We start from the raw sequence: 14,379 nt of genomic DNA, 5'->3' as shown, positions 1-14,379 counted from the left end.
ATAGTAACTTAAAAGAATTAATAAAACTATAAAAAATAAAAGATGTTTATATCCCTTCTGACTGTTGGATTATCAAAGATAAAGCAAAATTATTCATCCTACGTTTTCATTATTTTTAAGATGAATTTTTCCGAGTCTCTTGACACTTCTAAAAGTTACTCATAAGATTATTTGAGCAGGTCAAACTAATTCTATAAATTTTTTTATTGATATAATTTTTAGGGGCTATAATTGCTTAAAACACCAAAATCTACTGGCTTTTTAAAAAAGAATTACAGCATATTCTTTTACTCCGAAGGAATGGGTCTTTTTTAAGTGTGTGTGTGGCTCCCAGTGGAGCCAAGACAAGTAAACACAAAATCCATGTACCTACTCAAATATAAACAAACCCAAAATCACAGTAAAATTCTGGGAATATGTACTTCCATCAAGACTAAAATATCTGAATCACTTATACTTGCTATAAGTTTTTCCTCATTATATGCACATTGTCACATAACAAATTCACATTTTAATAGAAATGATTAAAAGCAAGATAGTGATGTCCTTCATCCTCTCAAAAAAATTATGACAAAATTTAATAACAGGGACACCTTCAGATTTCTATTACCAAATAGTTTGTAGTAATTCTACGTTCAGTAACTGAATAACTTATGGCTGCTTAAGATTTAGAAATGTTTGATAATTCTATGAAAACATTTAAAGACATACCAGAAATAATGCAAACAATTCTTTTAGTTGCTCCATACAGGAAGGAAAAGGTTAATTTTGATGAATTTAAGTACTTACTTTGATGAATTCTTTACTTTGGTCATTTTAATTTTTAATGTAAATTTATACAAAGTACAAACAATTCCTGCCTTCACCTGCAGACACTACTGTGGGACTTTAAGTGGGTCAATTGCTTTAGTGAGATGGTATTTGACAAACACCTCTTATGTTCCTCACCCTGATGTGATACACACATGTGCCACTCTGTTTTCAGGCAGAGAAGCCCTTTTAGCTGATAAATATCACCCAAAGTAAGGTCCTTGATAACAAAAAATAATTAAATAGCAGAAGCTGGTGAGGGATCAGCATTCGTTTTTCAAATTAAATGTAAAAGCCTTCTCCCCTTAAGAGATTGGCAAGTTTTTACAAATAATATCAGTGAGCCTTTTAGAAAGAAACACGGCCACATTAGAATGGAGTCATTAGGCAATACATTTATTTTGAAGCCAATTAACCTTTTGTCAGAAGAATGTCAGTGCCGTCATGGTTTCAGCGTGGAGGTCAGCCTCTAACCGGGCCCGTATGACGGCCACCGCGGTGGACACATGCCGCAGAGAGAGAGAGAGAGAGAGAGAGAGTGCAGCAACCAGAAGCAACCTTCTTTTGTATTCCACTCTGCATTTCCAGGGAGCAGACAATTTTGACCTATCCATTTAGGTAATTAAAGCTTCCATTTGGAAGTGTCCTGCAGGAAGGTGAAATTTGGGGGAGATAAATGGCTATTGCTCTCTGTATTCAGCCACCAGTTCCATCATTTGATGGACTGCCTGAAACAGGCTCCACTGCCAGGTTCTCATAAAAATAGAGATGAATTGGGCAGCAGACAATTCTCTGAGGCAAAGCAACTCTGTCATTTTCTTTTTTGCAGGCTATAATTTAATGGTTAGTCAAGGTGGACAGCTGACACAGGGGGGCTTTCTCTAAGAGCTTACCCACCATCTTCCGTTCACCGAGAAATCACTCCAGTTTATTTACTTAGCCAAGTTTGTTTGGCATTGGGAGATGTCACTCCAGGAGCCCAGCTGGTCACCCAGCTGTGCCCTGACTTACCTTCCATGCTATTTTGTTTCCTTTCGAGTCATGCTCAAGGGCAATTGGGAAGTCTCCTCGTTCATAAAATTTTCGAAATGCCGTGGGCTTGGTTGGTCTTTCTTTAAATGCTCCTGCAGCTGGAGGGCCTCTCACCTTTAAAGAAAAAAAAAAAAAAATAGGAATCAGGTTTTGGAAAATAGCAAAAAATGCACAGTAAAAAGACTTTTCTTAAGTTTTAGTTTATATAAAATATTCTGGAAGATAAAAACCAAACTGTCTAATGATGGACAACAGCAGCTTCACTAATACAATATTTAAAGAAGAAAATTATTTTATAATCATTAAGGGTTTACTTTACTTCAAGCTACTTTAGAAAGCATTCCTGCAAAAAGTCATTTAAAAAATATCACATTATAAGGAAAAAAAGTCTAAACTTTTGTTTAAGTAAAAATTTTAATAGAGGCCTTTAAGTTCAGAATGTTAAAACTTTTAACATTTTTAATAATTGCTAATTCTAATCTCAGGTCTGATATACTTTGCGGAATACCAAAGTAATACATTTAAAATACAACCTTTAGGGGCACCTGGGTGGTACAGTCAGTTAAGCATCTGACTCTTGATTTCAGCTCAGGTTGTGATGTCAGGGTTATGAGATTGAGCCCCATGTCAGGCTCGGCTCAGCAGAGTCTGCTAGGGGTTCTCTCTCTCCCTCTGCCCCTCCCCCTACTCGCTTTCTCTAAAATAAATAAAAAAAATACAGTACGACCTTTAAATCTTTCTATATACATAAAATGTAAAATATGTTCTCATGTTGTGAATATTAACAACAAAACTATAAAAATGTTATATAAAATTATAACAAATAAGAGAATTTAAAAAGAAAATGTGCATATATAATAGCATACATTTGATATTACGAATTTATGAGAAAGTAACATTAGATTACGTGAGAATCTTTCATCCCCCAAATTGAAATTTTCTCAAAGAAGAAACATTTCATTTTTTTAAAGATTTTATTTATTTATTTCAGAGAGAGAGAGCACAAGCAGAGCAGATAGCCTGCCTGACACAGGGCTCAATCCCAGGACCCTGGGATCATGACCTGAGCCAAAGGCATATACTAAACCCAGGCAGAGCAAAGAAGAAACATTTTATATTGAGTTATTCATATGAAGAATATCTTTTAAATCTGCATTATTTACATATGAATTAGTACATTAGTTTACAAAATTGAAAGTGATTAGTGAACTATTTAGAAAATTACAGACCACTGATTATTTTTCTCTGAAAAAAAAGTAATTACTAGATATTTACTAGTTTAATAAAAACAGATTATCTTGTTAATTCTGAATATGGACAAAATAGCAAATAATTTATGTAATATCTTAGTATTTTAAGTTACTTGATATCATGTTAATTTTTAACATTCATGTAAAAAATTTGAATTTTAATAAAGAAATATGTAAAAATACATCTAATATAACAAATATGACAAATACATTTTATCTGATGCACATAGAAAGGCTAATACTAAGAACTGAGTGAGGTATTAAAATATTAAGATGATTAAATGCTGAACTAGAGTTGAAGAGTGAGGTAACACAAAGGTATTTATTAGAGTTTATTTTTTAACTTTTTACTTTTTTAAAGAGAGAGTGCATGTGCATGCCCACACACACATGCAAAGTTGTGGGGAGGGGCAAAGGGGGAGAGGGAGAGAGAGAATCTCAAGCAGATTTCCCACTGAGCACGGAGTCCCATGTGCGGCTCCATCTCAGGAACCTGAGATCATGACCTGAGGCGAAATCAGAAGTTGGATGCTTAACCGACTGAGCCACCCAGATATGTATATACATACATACACATATATAATGAAATATTCAGCCATAAAACAAGAAGGAAATCTTGCCTTTTGTGACAACATGGATGAAGCTTGAGGGCATACTAAGTGAATAAGTAAGTCAGACAAAAAGACAAATATTGTGTGATCTCACTTACATGAGAAATCTAAAAGAATCAGACTCATAAAAACAGAGAATAGATTGGTGATTGCCAGGGTCTAGAGGGTAAAGGTGACATCTACTGATTGTCTTTTTTCATTCGCTTTTTGAGCTTCCTGATTCTTGGTGTGATGATTGATTTTCTATTGAAACCTGGACATTGGTGATTGTGAGACTCTGGACCTTAAACCTTCTGTTTTAGTTGGTTTTTTCCAACATATCTCTGGCGGAGATGTGGGGAAGGGTTACTAGCTCATTACTGTCAGGTCGGAGTGGAAATCCTGGAAGCCGACCTGGCTGCTGTTGACTCCACAGAGGGAGTTTCTCATTGATACTGGGTGAAGGTGGGGGCTCCAGCACCACTAGGCCTCCAGGGACACCTCCTGGACAGGGAGGAGTAGGAGCGCCCCATGACTTGCTGCCCACACTGACACCACAGAAGGGGGCGGCCTCATTACTGCTGGGCAGTGAAGAATGACATTCCTGCCCCACTAGGAGGCATTCTCTGACAGCACCCCAGCAGAAAGGGCTAAGCGCTTATTAGTGCTGGCTATGGTCAGAGTCCAAGCTACCCTCACTGTGGGTGCTGAGGTCCTCTTTACTGTTCCAGTAAAGGATGAAAGGCTCAACTCCTCATTGAAAACATTCAGCTACAACCGTCATGTAGATCTTTTGTCTGCTTATCATCTGCCAACCATCCTTTCCATTTTTCTAGATGCCAAGTTATCATTTATGCTGTTGATAGCAAGCCTCCCATTTGCTTAATTGACCAAAATTTTGCTATAGTATCCATCTTTGTCCCTTTTCTTTGTATTTATCTTAAAATCAATTTCTCTTTTTCCTTTTGTCTCTTATTTGAAACATACTCCATTCTTTCTGATTCTGAATTCAAAATTCTAATCGTCCAGACTTTTCAAAGAATGAACATATTTCTAAGAAGCCTAGGGGGCTTTTTATAAACTATTGATAGATAATGTATACTTCCTCTTTCTTCCCATAAGTTTTCGTGGACTCCTTACAGAAATGATTCCATGCCTACAATTCCATGCAAAGTCTTCACTTAGTTTGCTATGCAATCATTCAACAGTGTGGAAATTCGTTCTTCAGTGTCTATTATCCTCTGTATTTATATTTCTGCCATTTACTCATTTTAAAACACTATTTTTTTGGATTTTCCTACAGACCCATTCCAAATTAACTCTTGGCATCTCAAAGTTGTAATTTGAAAGCTGACTGGTTAAACCTGTTAGTACCACATGGATATTATCTAATTGTATGCAGATGCTCTGTCACTGTCCCTGGATAATATTTTTTCTGTTCCCAATACATATATACCTACTTAACCTAATAGAAGGCTAAAATATTTTTTTATATTCCACACATAATCCATTCCAACATTCCAAGTAATTCTAAAAATCTCTACATGAAAAATCAAGTAAATAATAATCTTTGGAAAGGTAATAAAGATATTACTACTGGAAATCACACAGATGGATGTAGGTTGACTAAATAAAATTAAAAATAAGCAAAAATACTGTTAATAATCCTTATGTACATTGCATATTTATCAAAGGACTACTGTACATTTTATTAAATGTCTTAAGAGGACCACTGAAAATTTTATTTAATGTCTTAAGAATTTTACCCCAATTCATTATAAATAATATAGAACAAATAAAGAACCATAAATCAAACTAGATTTGTGGGAAAATGCAGTTAGGATTTGCCTGAATGGGGGGGGGCTGTCCATAAACCAATTAGGAAGAATGAGTGTCGCAGCAGAATGCTTTTAATAAAATCTAATGCACTTGGGAACCAAGATATTGAATGCACTTTGAAGTGACTATGAATGACACAGTACTTTATATGCCTACATTTACTGAATGCTAGAATGGATTTAGGATGTAGAGCACAGGCTCTGTCATATGGTCACAAAAACTAATAATAATTAGTAGGAAAGAATTTTAAGGTTCTCTAAAATTCTTCATCATATAGTTGAAAGTTTACTTTTCAATAGTTTTCAATAGTTTCAATAGTTTTCTAGTCAATAGTTTTATTTTTTAGCATAAACTGAAGCTGCTAAAAAAAAAATGACCTTTACTTCAAGTGGGAAATCTATATTGTGTTATTCTAATTAGTCTGTTTAGCCAGCTTACTAACATTGAAACAGTAAGATGCAAAAACATTAATTTCCTATTTTCATCAGCTTTTTTTTTAAAGATTTTTATTTATTATTTATCTGAGAGAGAGAGAGCACATGACAGAGCACAAGCAGGGGGAGTGACAGAGGGAGAGGGAGAAGCAGGCTCCCCAATGAGCAGGGAGCCCAATCCCAGGACCCTGGAATCACAATCTGAGCCAAAGGGAGATGCTTAACCAACTGAGCCACCCAGGCACCATTCCTATTTTCATCAGCTTTAACCTGAAATTTGGTTTCATTGAAAGCACTGTGGTTAAGCAGTTGGTGGGGAAACATCCAAGTGATGGGGGTAACCTATTTTAGGAAGCTTATTCTGCTGAGATCTAATGGGATGGCCTGGAGTCAAGATGATGAGTCTGAACTTTACTGCAGTGGTCCAAGCACAAGGTAGCAAAGGCCTTAAATTAGGACACCATCAAGAACAACAGCAAAATCTCTTAATATAACTATTCATTGTTTTACAAGCACTATTGGTTTCAGTTTTTGACAAAATCCATATGAAATGATCCTCATGGACAAGAAAATCGAAGCTTCAATAAACTGGCAGAAATCACAGAGTTAGTAAGTAGTAGGAAAGAGACCCCCAGTGCTTCTGCTCTATAGGACATGTCCTTAGTCACTATACTAGCAGGCTGGGTTTGGGCAAAAACCTAGAGGGGAATTATCTAGGGCACATGACTGATTGAATGAGGAGATCCAGAGGCAGAGATGAAATAGGCTTCTGACAATAAAGATGCAAATAATCAATTTGTTACATGAGAACTTACATGAAAAATATACTATGAGATGGAGGGAAATCTTATTAAATCACTTCGAATTCTACCACTTATTGCTAATTTTGTGTTTTTTCCTTCTAGAACATATGTACAAATATCATAATTTTTCATTTTTATGTCCATTCCATTTAGTGTACTTTTTCATGTAGTGTAATATGTTTTGATGTTGCTATGGAGAATTTCATTTTTTTGTGGCTAAGCAATATTCCACCATTTGAAATTAAATTTGAAATTTATATTATTTGATTTCTTTTGCCTTTTGTAATCACATTATCATAAACATCTCAGGGATATCACATTTTCTCCATTTTATATTACACCCTTCAGACAGAGTCCATCATATGGGATAATAAAATCAAAATTTATATTTTATGATTCTTGATGAAATTATTTGCTAAGGAGAACAGGTCTTCTGTCTTAGTCTGCCTAGGCAGCTGTACCAAAATACCACACACTGGATGATTTAAATGACAGATATTTATTTTCTCACATTTCTGGAAGCTGGATATCCATGATGAGGGTGGCAGCGTGATCAGGTTCTGAAGAGAACCCTCTTCCTAGCTTGCAGACTGTTTACCTTTCAAGGTGTCCTCACATGCCAAAGAGTGCTCAAAACAGGTCTGGTCTCTCTTCCTCCTCTATAAGGACACTAATCCCATCACGGAGGCCACACTCGTAGGGGGGCCATCTCATAGATCTAATCCCAAAGCCCCACGTCCAAACACCATCACACTGGGGGGTTAGTGCTTCAACATAAGAAGTTTGCAGAATATAAACATTCAGTCCATGACACCCTCCTATTGTTCCCTTTGGATTACTATGTTTAACAAATGAGGCTGAATATTTTCTTATTTTAGTATAAATGCTACATGCATACATTTGTGAAAGTATGTTCATGTCTTTTCCATATTAATATCAATTTGTATGAATTTTTTTCTGTCGACAGATATTAACCATTGGTTGCATTTACGGTAAGTATCTCCTCGTCTTCTTTGTTTTCCATTTTTACTTATTTAGCATTGAAAATTTTTACTTTTTTTTTTTTTGTAGAAAAGTTTGTTTTTTCTTTCCTTGCTCTTTTTGTCTCTGACTTTGAGCTTCTTTGTATCATTCCTCTGTCAGGATATTGTGACTGCTGTGAATATTGTGAATACTGGCTAATTAAATCATGTCCTTCATCTCCTTAAAACCCACAGATGGTTTCCCACTGACATGCACTCCCACTGTGCAGACATTTGGAGGCTGACTGTGATGCCTCTGGTTACTCCTCACAGGCTCCGCCATCAGTTATGCCCCCATACTGGCCGTTCTCAAATACGGCCTGCTCTCTTCAGGCTCCATGATCTTCCTGTTCTACCAGCCACTTATTCTCCCTCACTCCTTCATCCCTTTCACTCCTCCTCCTTTTTCTCTTGAATAACCACCAATCACCTTCATGACTCAGCACAAACCTCACTAATCCTAAGAAGCCTTTTCTGACAGGCCATATCCCTACCTTGGAGTGGGATTAAGTTCTTCTTCACATTAGGCCTGGAATGCCTGAAGGACAAACTAACAGTAGACACCAGAACAATCTGTATGGAGATTATCAGGGAGATCCGGGCTGTTTATAAAGTTTGCCTGTAGTCAAGTAGTGGGTTAAATCTACAGAAATTGGCAAATTTTTTCAAAGAGAAAGTAAGTATACAGTGAGAAAAAGGCTGAGAACTTGAAACATTTCCTGAAAACTTAATAATAAGTGGATTCTACAGGAGAATAGGAAGAATGGTCAGAATGGGAGCAAGAAAATGGGGAAGGGATGGGATAGAAATCAATGAATGGGAGTAACAAGTTTTTTAATGATATAAGTGGGCCAATTAGGACGAGGGTTAGTTCTCTGAAAATTAAGAAGTTATACTGGCATGATGGGATGGAAAATAGACTACAATGCACTGAGGGATGAATGAGGAACATGAAACCAGATGTAGTCTTTGGGAGCCACCCTACCCCATGAACTGTCAAAATCTGAGTTGCTAGTAAGGTAGAATTGTTAAAGTTGAGCAAAGTTAATTGTGATTGGAAATGGAGAAAGAAAAAAAATATTAATGGGATATAATACTGGAATTCATAAACTATTTAATCACTTATGGAACTGGTATAGATTTTAGAATTATCTAAAATGGCCAGAGAAACTTGTGAAGTATAGGTTTTTCAGTGTTAGAAACTCATAAATCTGAATTCAAGGACCTATAGTCATATACACTAAAATATTTCTTAGAAACAGAGTTAATAAATTGTCTCTAAAATAGATCCTGCTTATGTCATTCATTTATTGAAAAATCTATTGAATACATAATATTTCCAAGTCACTAGGCTTGGTATTATTGGTGACAAAGAGGTAAGTCAAATATATTATCCTCAAGACATATATCATTTAGGAAAAGAGATGAGAATATTCCCCAGACTCTTCTATAGAAATAAGCAGGTGACATGCCACAGAAATGCCACAGAAAGATATATAGAATTCTGCACACTCAGACGATAAAACATTTCAGTTTTAAGACATTATTTCTTTTCATTAGAAAATGTTATTTGGTTTTGCAAAATACCTATACTTTTCAGTGGAACCAGGCAGAAATATATTTTAATTTCCTATGAACTTGAATTCTGTACAATTTCGATTAGAAATAATTATCTGAGAATTAAGGTTGCTGTATCACAGATTTGTGTATTTACAACTTTTGTAGCTATTAACGATTAAATCAGAACCAATTGCTTGTATTTTCTGTACATTTCTTGGATCTAAGTAACTATCAAATGTTACCAATTTTATGACTGCAAATTCATTACTGATGAGACCAATACATATTTTCTTTTTATGCAAAACCTCTCACATTAAAACCCACATTTTCTCTTTTGAAATTCACTTGTATACATGAGAAAATTTTGATTAAAATCTAAGGGGGGCGCCTGGGTGGCTCAGTTGGTTAAGCGACTGCCTTCAGCTCAGGTCATGATCCTGGAGTCCCTGGATCGAGTCCCGCATCGGGCTCCCTGCTCGGCGGGGAGTCTGCTTCTCCCTCTGACCCTCCTCCCGCTCATGCTCTCTGTCTCTCATTCTCTGTCTCAAATAAATAAATAAAATCTTTAAAAAAAATAAAATAAAATAAAGTAAAATAAATAAAAATAAAATCTAAGGCTTGTGTGACACTTAAAATGAGATAACTTAGTCTAAAGTGCTTATAGAAACTAGTTTAAATATGATTAGAATAAATAAAAACTAAAATTAGTATTGTGGGTATTATAATAAGTTATAATTAAATTAGCATTGTCAGATGATGATTACATCCCCGCCCAAAGAAAAACCCAAGAAACTTATAATGTAGTTTTTCAGATAGGTAGAGTGAGGATACGGTGTTAATAAAGATAGAAATATGGAATAAAATGACAAATATTTCAATCAAAAAAATCTCGAAGACTTCAGTACTAGACTTAACTCTTCTTATCGACAATAAATTATGCCCTGCCTTGTTCTCAAAAGGATCTAGGGTAGCTCGTGCAGATATACGCAGTACAGAAGAAAGCATGAGCGTGGTGCAGATGAGTTGGTTCCATACATTGTGGGCAAGTGATTGTACTATTTGGAGCCTCAGCTTTCTCATGGGTCAATAAAAAATTACACTGGCTGACCTCTAAGATCCTTCCTACACCTTTATAACCTGACATGAGTATTTATTAATTCAACAAATATTAAGGACAAACATATTATCAGAGAATCCACCCATCTGTAGAGCTAAGTGGAATCTCAAAAAGCACAAAAACTCCCTGTTGGAATCCACAGGGGCTATGGAAATACATCCCTGTTTACATTTCAAGGCTTATTTTTCTCAGCTCTATCACCTTTATAACAACCTCAGTTTCATAAATTCAAGACTTCTTTCAGGCTACGATCCAATAACATGATTTAAAAATGCTTCTGCAACAACTGTATGAAATAAGGAAGTCCCGAAGATAGCTGAGAATATTATGGTTATGTCATTTTAAATTTACAACTAAACTGGAACACACTTGGCACTAAGATTTTATTTCAAAATGTTGTCTCTATAGCCTAAAATAGTTCTGAAAGCAGTATCAGACTACACAGTTTCTGTAAATTGTTTTGTTTAAAGTAATAGACATCGATGGTCCTTTAAATTCTCCATTGTAGGGGAAAAAAAGGGAGATTGATAGCCTTTCCTAACAAAACGAGATGCAATAATCAAATGATAAAAAAGAAATCTTGACAGTTGAAGGCTAAAAACGTTTACTCAAAAGCTGTTCTCTCCTTGCAGTTAAATATGGGAAAAGGCCACATATTTAAGTGCTCGAGTGTGATTCTTGCTATCAACTTGTCTCCAGAGAGTCATCAGAGATTTCAATTTAGACTATGCTGTTTAGCATCTGTCTTGTAGAACTGATAAAATGCCTGAATGCCTGAGACAGCTTGGCTAATACACTGTCACACCCAACAGGAAGGCCAAAGAAATGAGTGAGCTAAATGTGAAAGGAGAATATAAATGGGTAAGAGTTTAAAATACATTCTATTCCTCCTATACCTTTAATGTTGAAAGCGTAGTAAATAGTTTATATCTAAATGCACATCTCCTGTGTCTTGGAACAGAGTTCTTTCTTACTGAATAATTAGAGTAAAAATGTTATTTTTGTATATGTGAAGAAACTGTGACTATTCACATCTTACATATCATGAATGTTTTAATAGAAAATGTGAAATTCCTTGTGTCTAATGATCCAATCTGATATTCTCCAGAAAAAACAACAACAACTAGCTATTTAATAGAAAAAAAAATTTTTTTGGAACTGTCTACAATAAAAGATATATTTATATAGGTAAAAAAGAGTTCTGCTTTCCCATCAATCTACTGGCTCCCTCTAAAATAAAGTACTTTGAAAGTTCATGTAATTATAGAGATGTTAAATACACTGATTATAAATTATAAACTCTAATGGACAGATAAAGGAGGAAAAGAATGTGCAAAAACATGTATGTTATCACACATACAAAGCACACATATTGCAACTTAACTGGAAGATAACATGATAAATAACAAGATTAGAGTCTGATCAAAGGGGAACCCTCCTACACTGTTGGTGGGAATGCAAGCTGGTGCAACCACTCTGGAAAACAGTATGGAGGTTCTTCAAAAAGTTGAAAGTAGAGCTACCCTATGACCCAGCAATTGCACTACTGGGTATTTACCCCAAAGATACAACAAATGTAGTGATCCGAAGGGGCACATGCACCCCAATGTTTATAGCAGCAATGTCCACAATAGCCAAACTATGGAAAGAACCTAGATGTCCATCAATAGATGAATGGATAAAGAAGATGTGGTACACACACACACACACACACACACACAATGGAATATTATGCAGCCATCAAAAAAATGAAATCTTGCCACTTGAAACAACATGGATGGAACTAGAGGGTATTATGCTAAGCGAAATAAGTCAATCAGAGAAAGACAAGTATCATATGATCTCACTGATATAAGGAATTTGAGAAACAAGGCAGAGGATCATAGGGGAAGCAAGGGAAAAATGAAACAAGACAAAACCAGAGAGGGAGACAAACCATAAAAGACTCTTAATCTCAGGAAACAAAATGAGGGTTGTGGGAGTGGAGGGGGGTGGGAGGGATGCAGTGGCTGGGTGATGGACATTGGGGAGGGTATGTGCCATGGTGAGCGCTGTGAATTGTGTAAGACTGACGAATCACAGATCTGTACCCCTGAAACAAATAATGCATTATGTTAATTAAAACAAAAAGATTAGAGTCTGATCAGTCTGGATTTTTTCCACCACAATTTCTACCACAGTTCATTCAACCAGTAAAGAAATGTTAAGAATGTAAAAGGAGAAGAGGAAGGAGCAAAGATATACCTAAGTAGGACCTAAGTAGTATCTAAGGTGTACCTAAGTAGTCCATCTCAAGTAAAATTAGTAATGCTTCATCCACTATCCAGATGTAATATGTTTTTTAATTTTTCTTTACCTCATATTTTATTTTTTAATAAATAAAGTACATTTTTCCTGAGCCAAGATCTTCATCTGTGAATGCCAGCTGAAGTTAAGCCAGCTTGTGGCCACAATAAAGCCAACTAGTCCCACATGGAGAATAAACTCTTCACCTCTTCTCTATTAACAACAAACCAATCTCGGCCATTTGTCTAACTAACCCCAACTATACATTCACAGCTCGCCCACTCAGATTTATCAGTAGCTTTCTTTACATTCAGAAATTTTCATTCTTCCATAGCCATAGTTTACTTCAGATGTATGAATGCAAGTAATGATTTGAATAGAATTTGTAGGCATGATTTGAAATATGTTGGATATTAGAATTTTATACAAACCTTCCTCATGCTTATAGAAGTAATTCATACACACACACACACACACACACACACATCCTGAGTCAGTGAGCAGTTTCCTCATGTCTTGCCTTTGAAACATGTTACTGGATCTTTGTTTTTACTATAGAATAAAACATAAGATAACTTTGCCTTTAGAAGAAGTAAGGAAGAGTCCAGAAAACACCCTCCCCTTCCTAGTCTACTTTAGTTCCTTCCTAACTATGAAGTACTAAATCTCAAAAGTTAAAATGATTTCTAGCATGAACACTTTTTTCTTTTTATTCCAAAATCATACAGACATAATATGAATTTCATTTACTATAAAATTAGGGGTAAAAGTGATCCATCAAAAGTGAGCCAACATCTCACACATATCAGAATGGATATCATCAAAAAGACAAGAAATAACAAGTGTCCATCGATGGGAGAATGGATAAAGAACCTGTTGTATATGAACACAATGAAATACTACTCAGACATAAAAAAGAAGGAAATCTTACCTTTTGTTACAACCTGGATGGACCTTGAGGATTTCATTAAAAACAAAAGTTAGCTAAGATAAGGCATAAGTCATGTGGGAGGAAGGGAAGAGATAAATTATAGTGTGAGACAAGAGAGATAATTAAAGAATTTAAGAAAACATCAGAAAAAAAATGTTTCTGGTGAGGAAGATCCCATAGAGGGCAAACTTTATTTCCTGTTTGCAAAAATGGGGGCAAGAAGGGCTCATAGAAGACCTTTCAAATCCATTTGGGATCAGAGAAGCAGAGGAGAAGGGTCCCCAAAATAAATACATAAACAAATAGCACTGGAAACCATCATTCTTTTGATAGCAGAGAAGGAGAAGTATTTTGGATTATAAATCCCAGAAGAATGCTACCCTCTATCCCAACTCAGAAACCTACTTCAGGTTATAGTATAGGAAAAGCCAACTCATTCAATTGTGAATATTAAAATGCAACCTAGCACAGCATCAAAACAAAATTACTATAAGAAAAAAAAAATGTATCAAAGAGCCATGAAACTTACCAATTAAAGAAAAATACAATGCAGAGATAAATACTGTAACCAAATATTTTGTCACGAATTTAAAAAACTGAAAGCAACCACTTCTGTAGAAGACCAAAAAGTAGAAATGTAAGAAATTAAGAATTATGACAGAGAAGAAATAGCAATGTGATAGAAGATGAAACATAAGCTGGAGA

The 14,379-nt window shown here is 35.4% G+C and overlaps 1 protein-coding gene across 1 annotated transcript in view; it reads right to left on the bottom strand.

Annotated features, from left to right (window-relative positions):
- PACRG (parkin coregulated) overlaps positions 1 to 14,379 on the bottom strand; it is a 524,905-nt gene that overhangs the window by 444,342 nt on the left and 66,184 nt on the right. Inside the window, exon 2 of the mRNA XM_054505638.2 lies at positions 1,822 to 1,956. Coding sequence (XP_054361613.1) covers positions 1,822 to 1,956 — 135 coding nt within the window. The remainder of the gene's footprint in view (positions 1 to 1,821; positions 1,957 to 14,379) is intronic.

This window comes from Mirounga angustirostris, unplaced genomic scaffold (genome assembly GCF_029215605.1).
Source record: "Mirounga angustirostris isolate CCGP_5_RB_7025 unplaced genomic scaffold, mMirAng1.0.hap1 SCAF_8, whole genome shotgun sequence".
NCBI classification, from domain to species: Eukaryota; Metazoa; Chordata; class Mammalia; order Carnivora; family Phocidae; genus Mirounga; species Mirounga angustirostris.
This window is presented reverse-complemented; position numbering and strand designations above follow the sequence as displayed.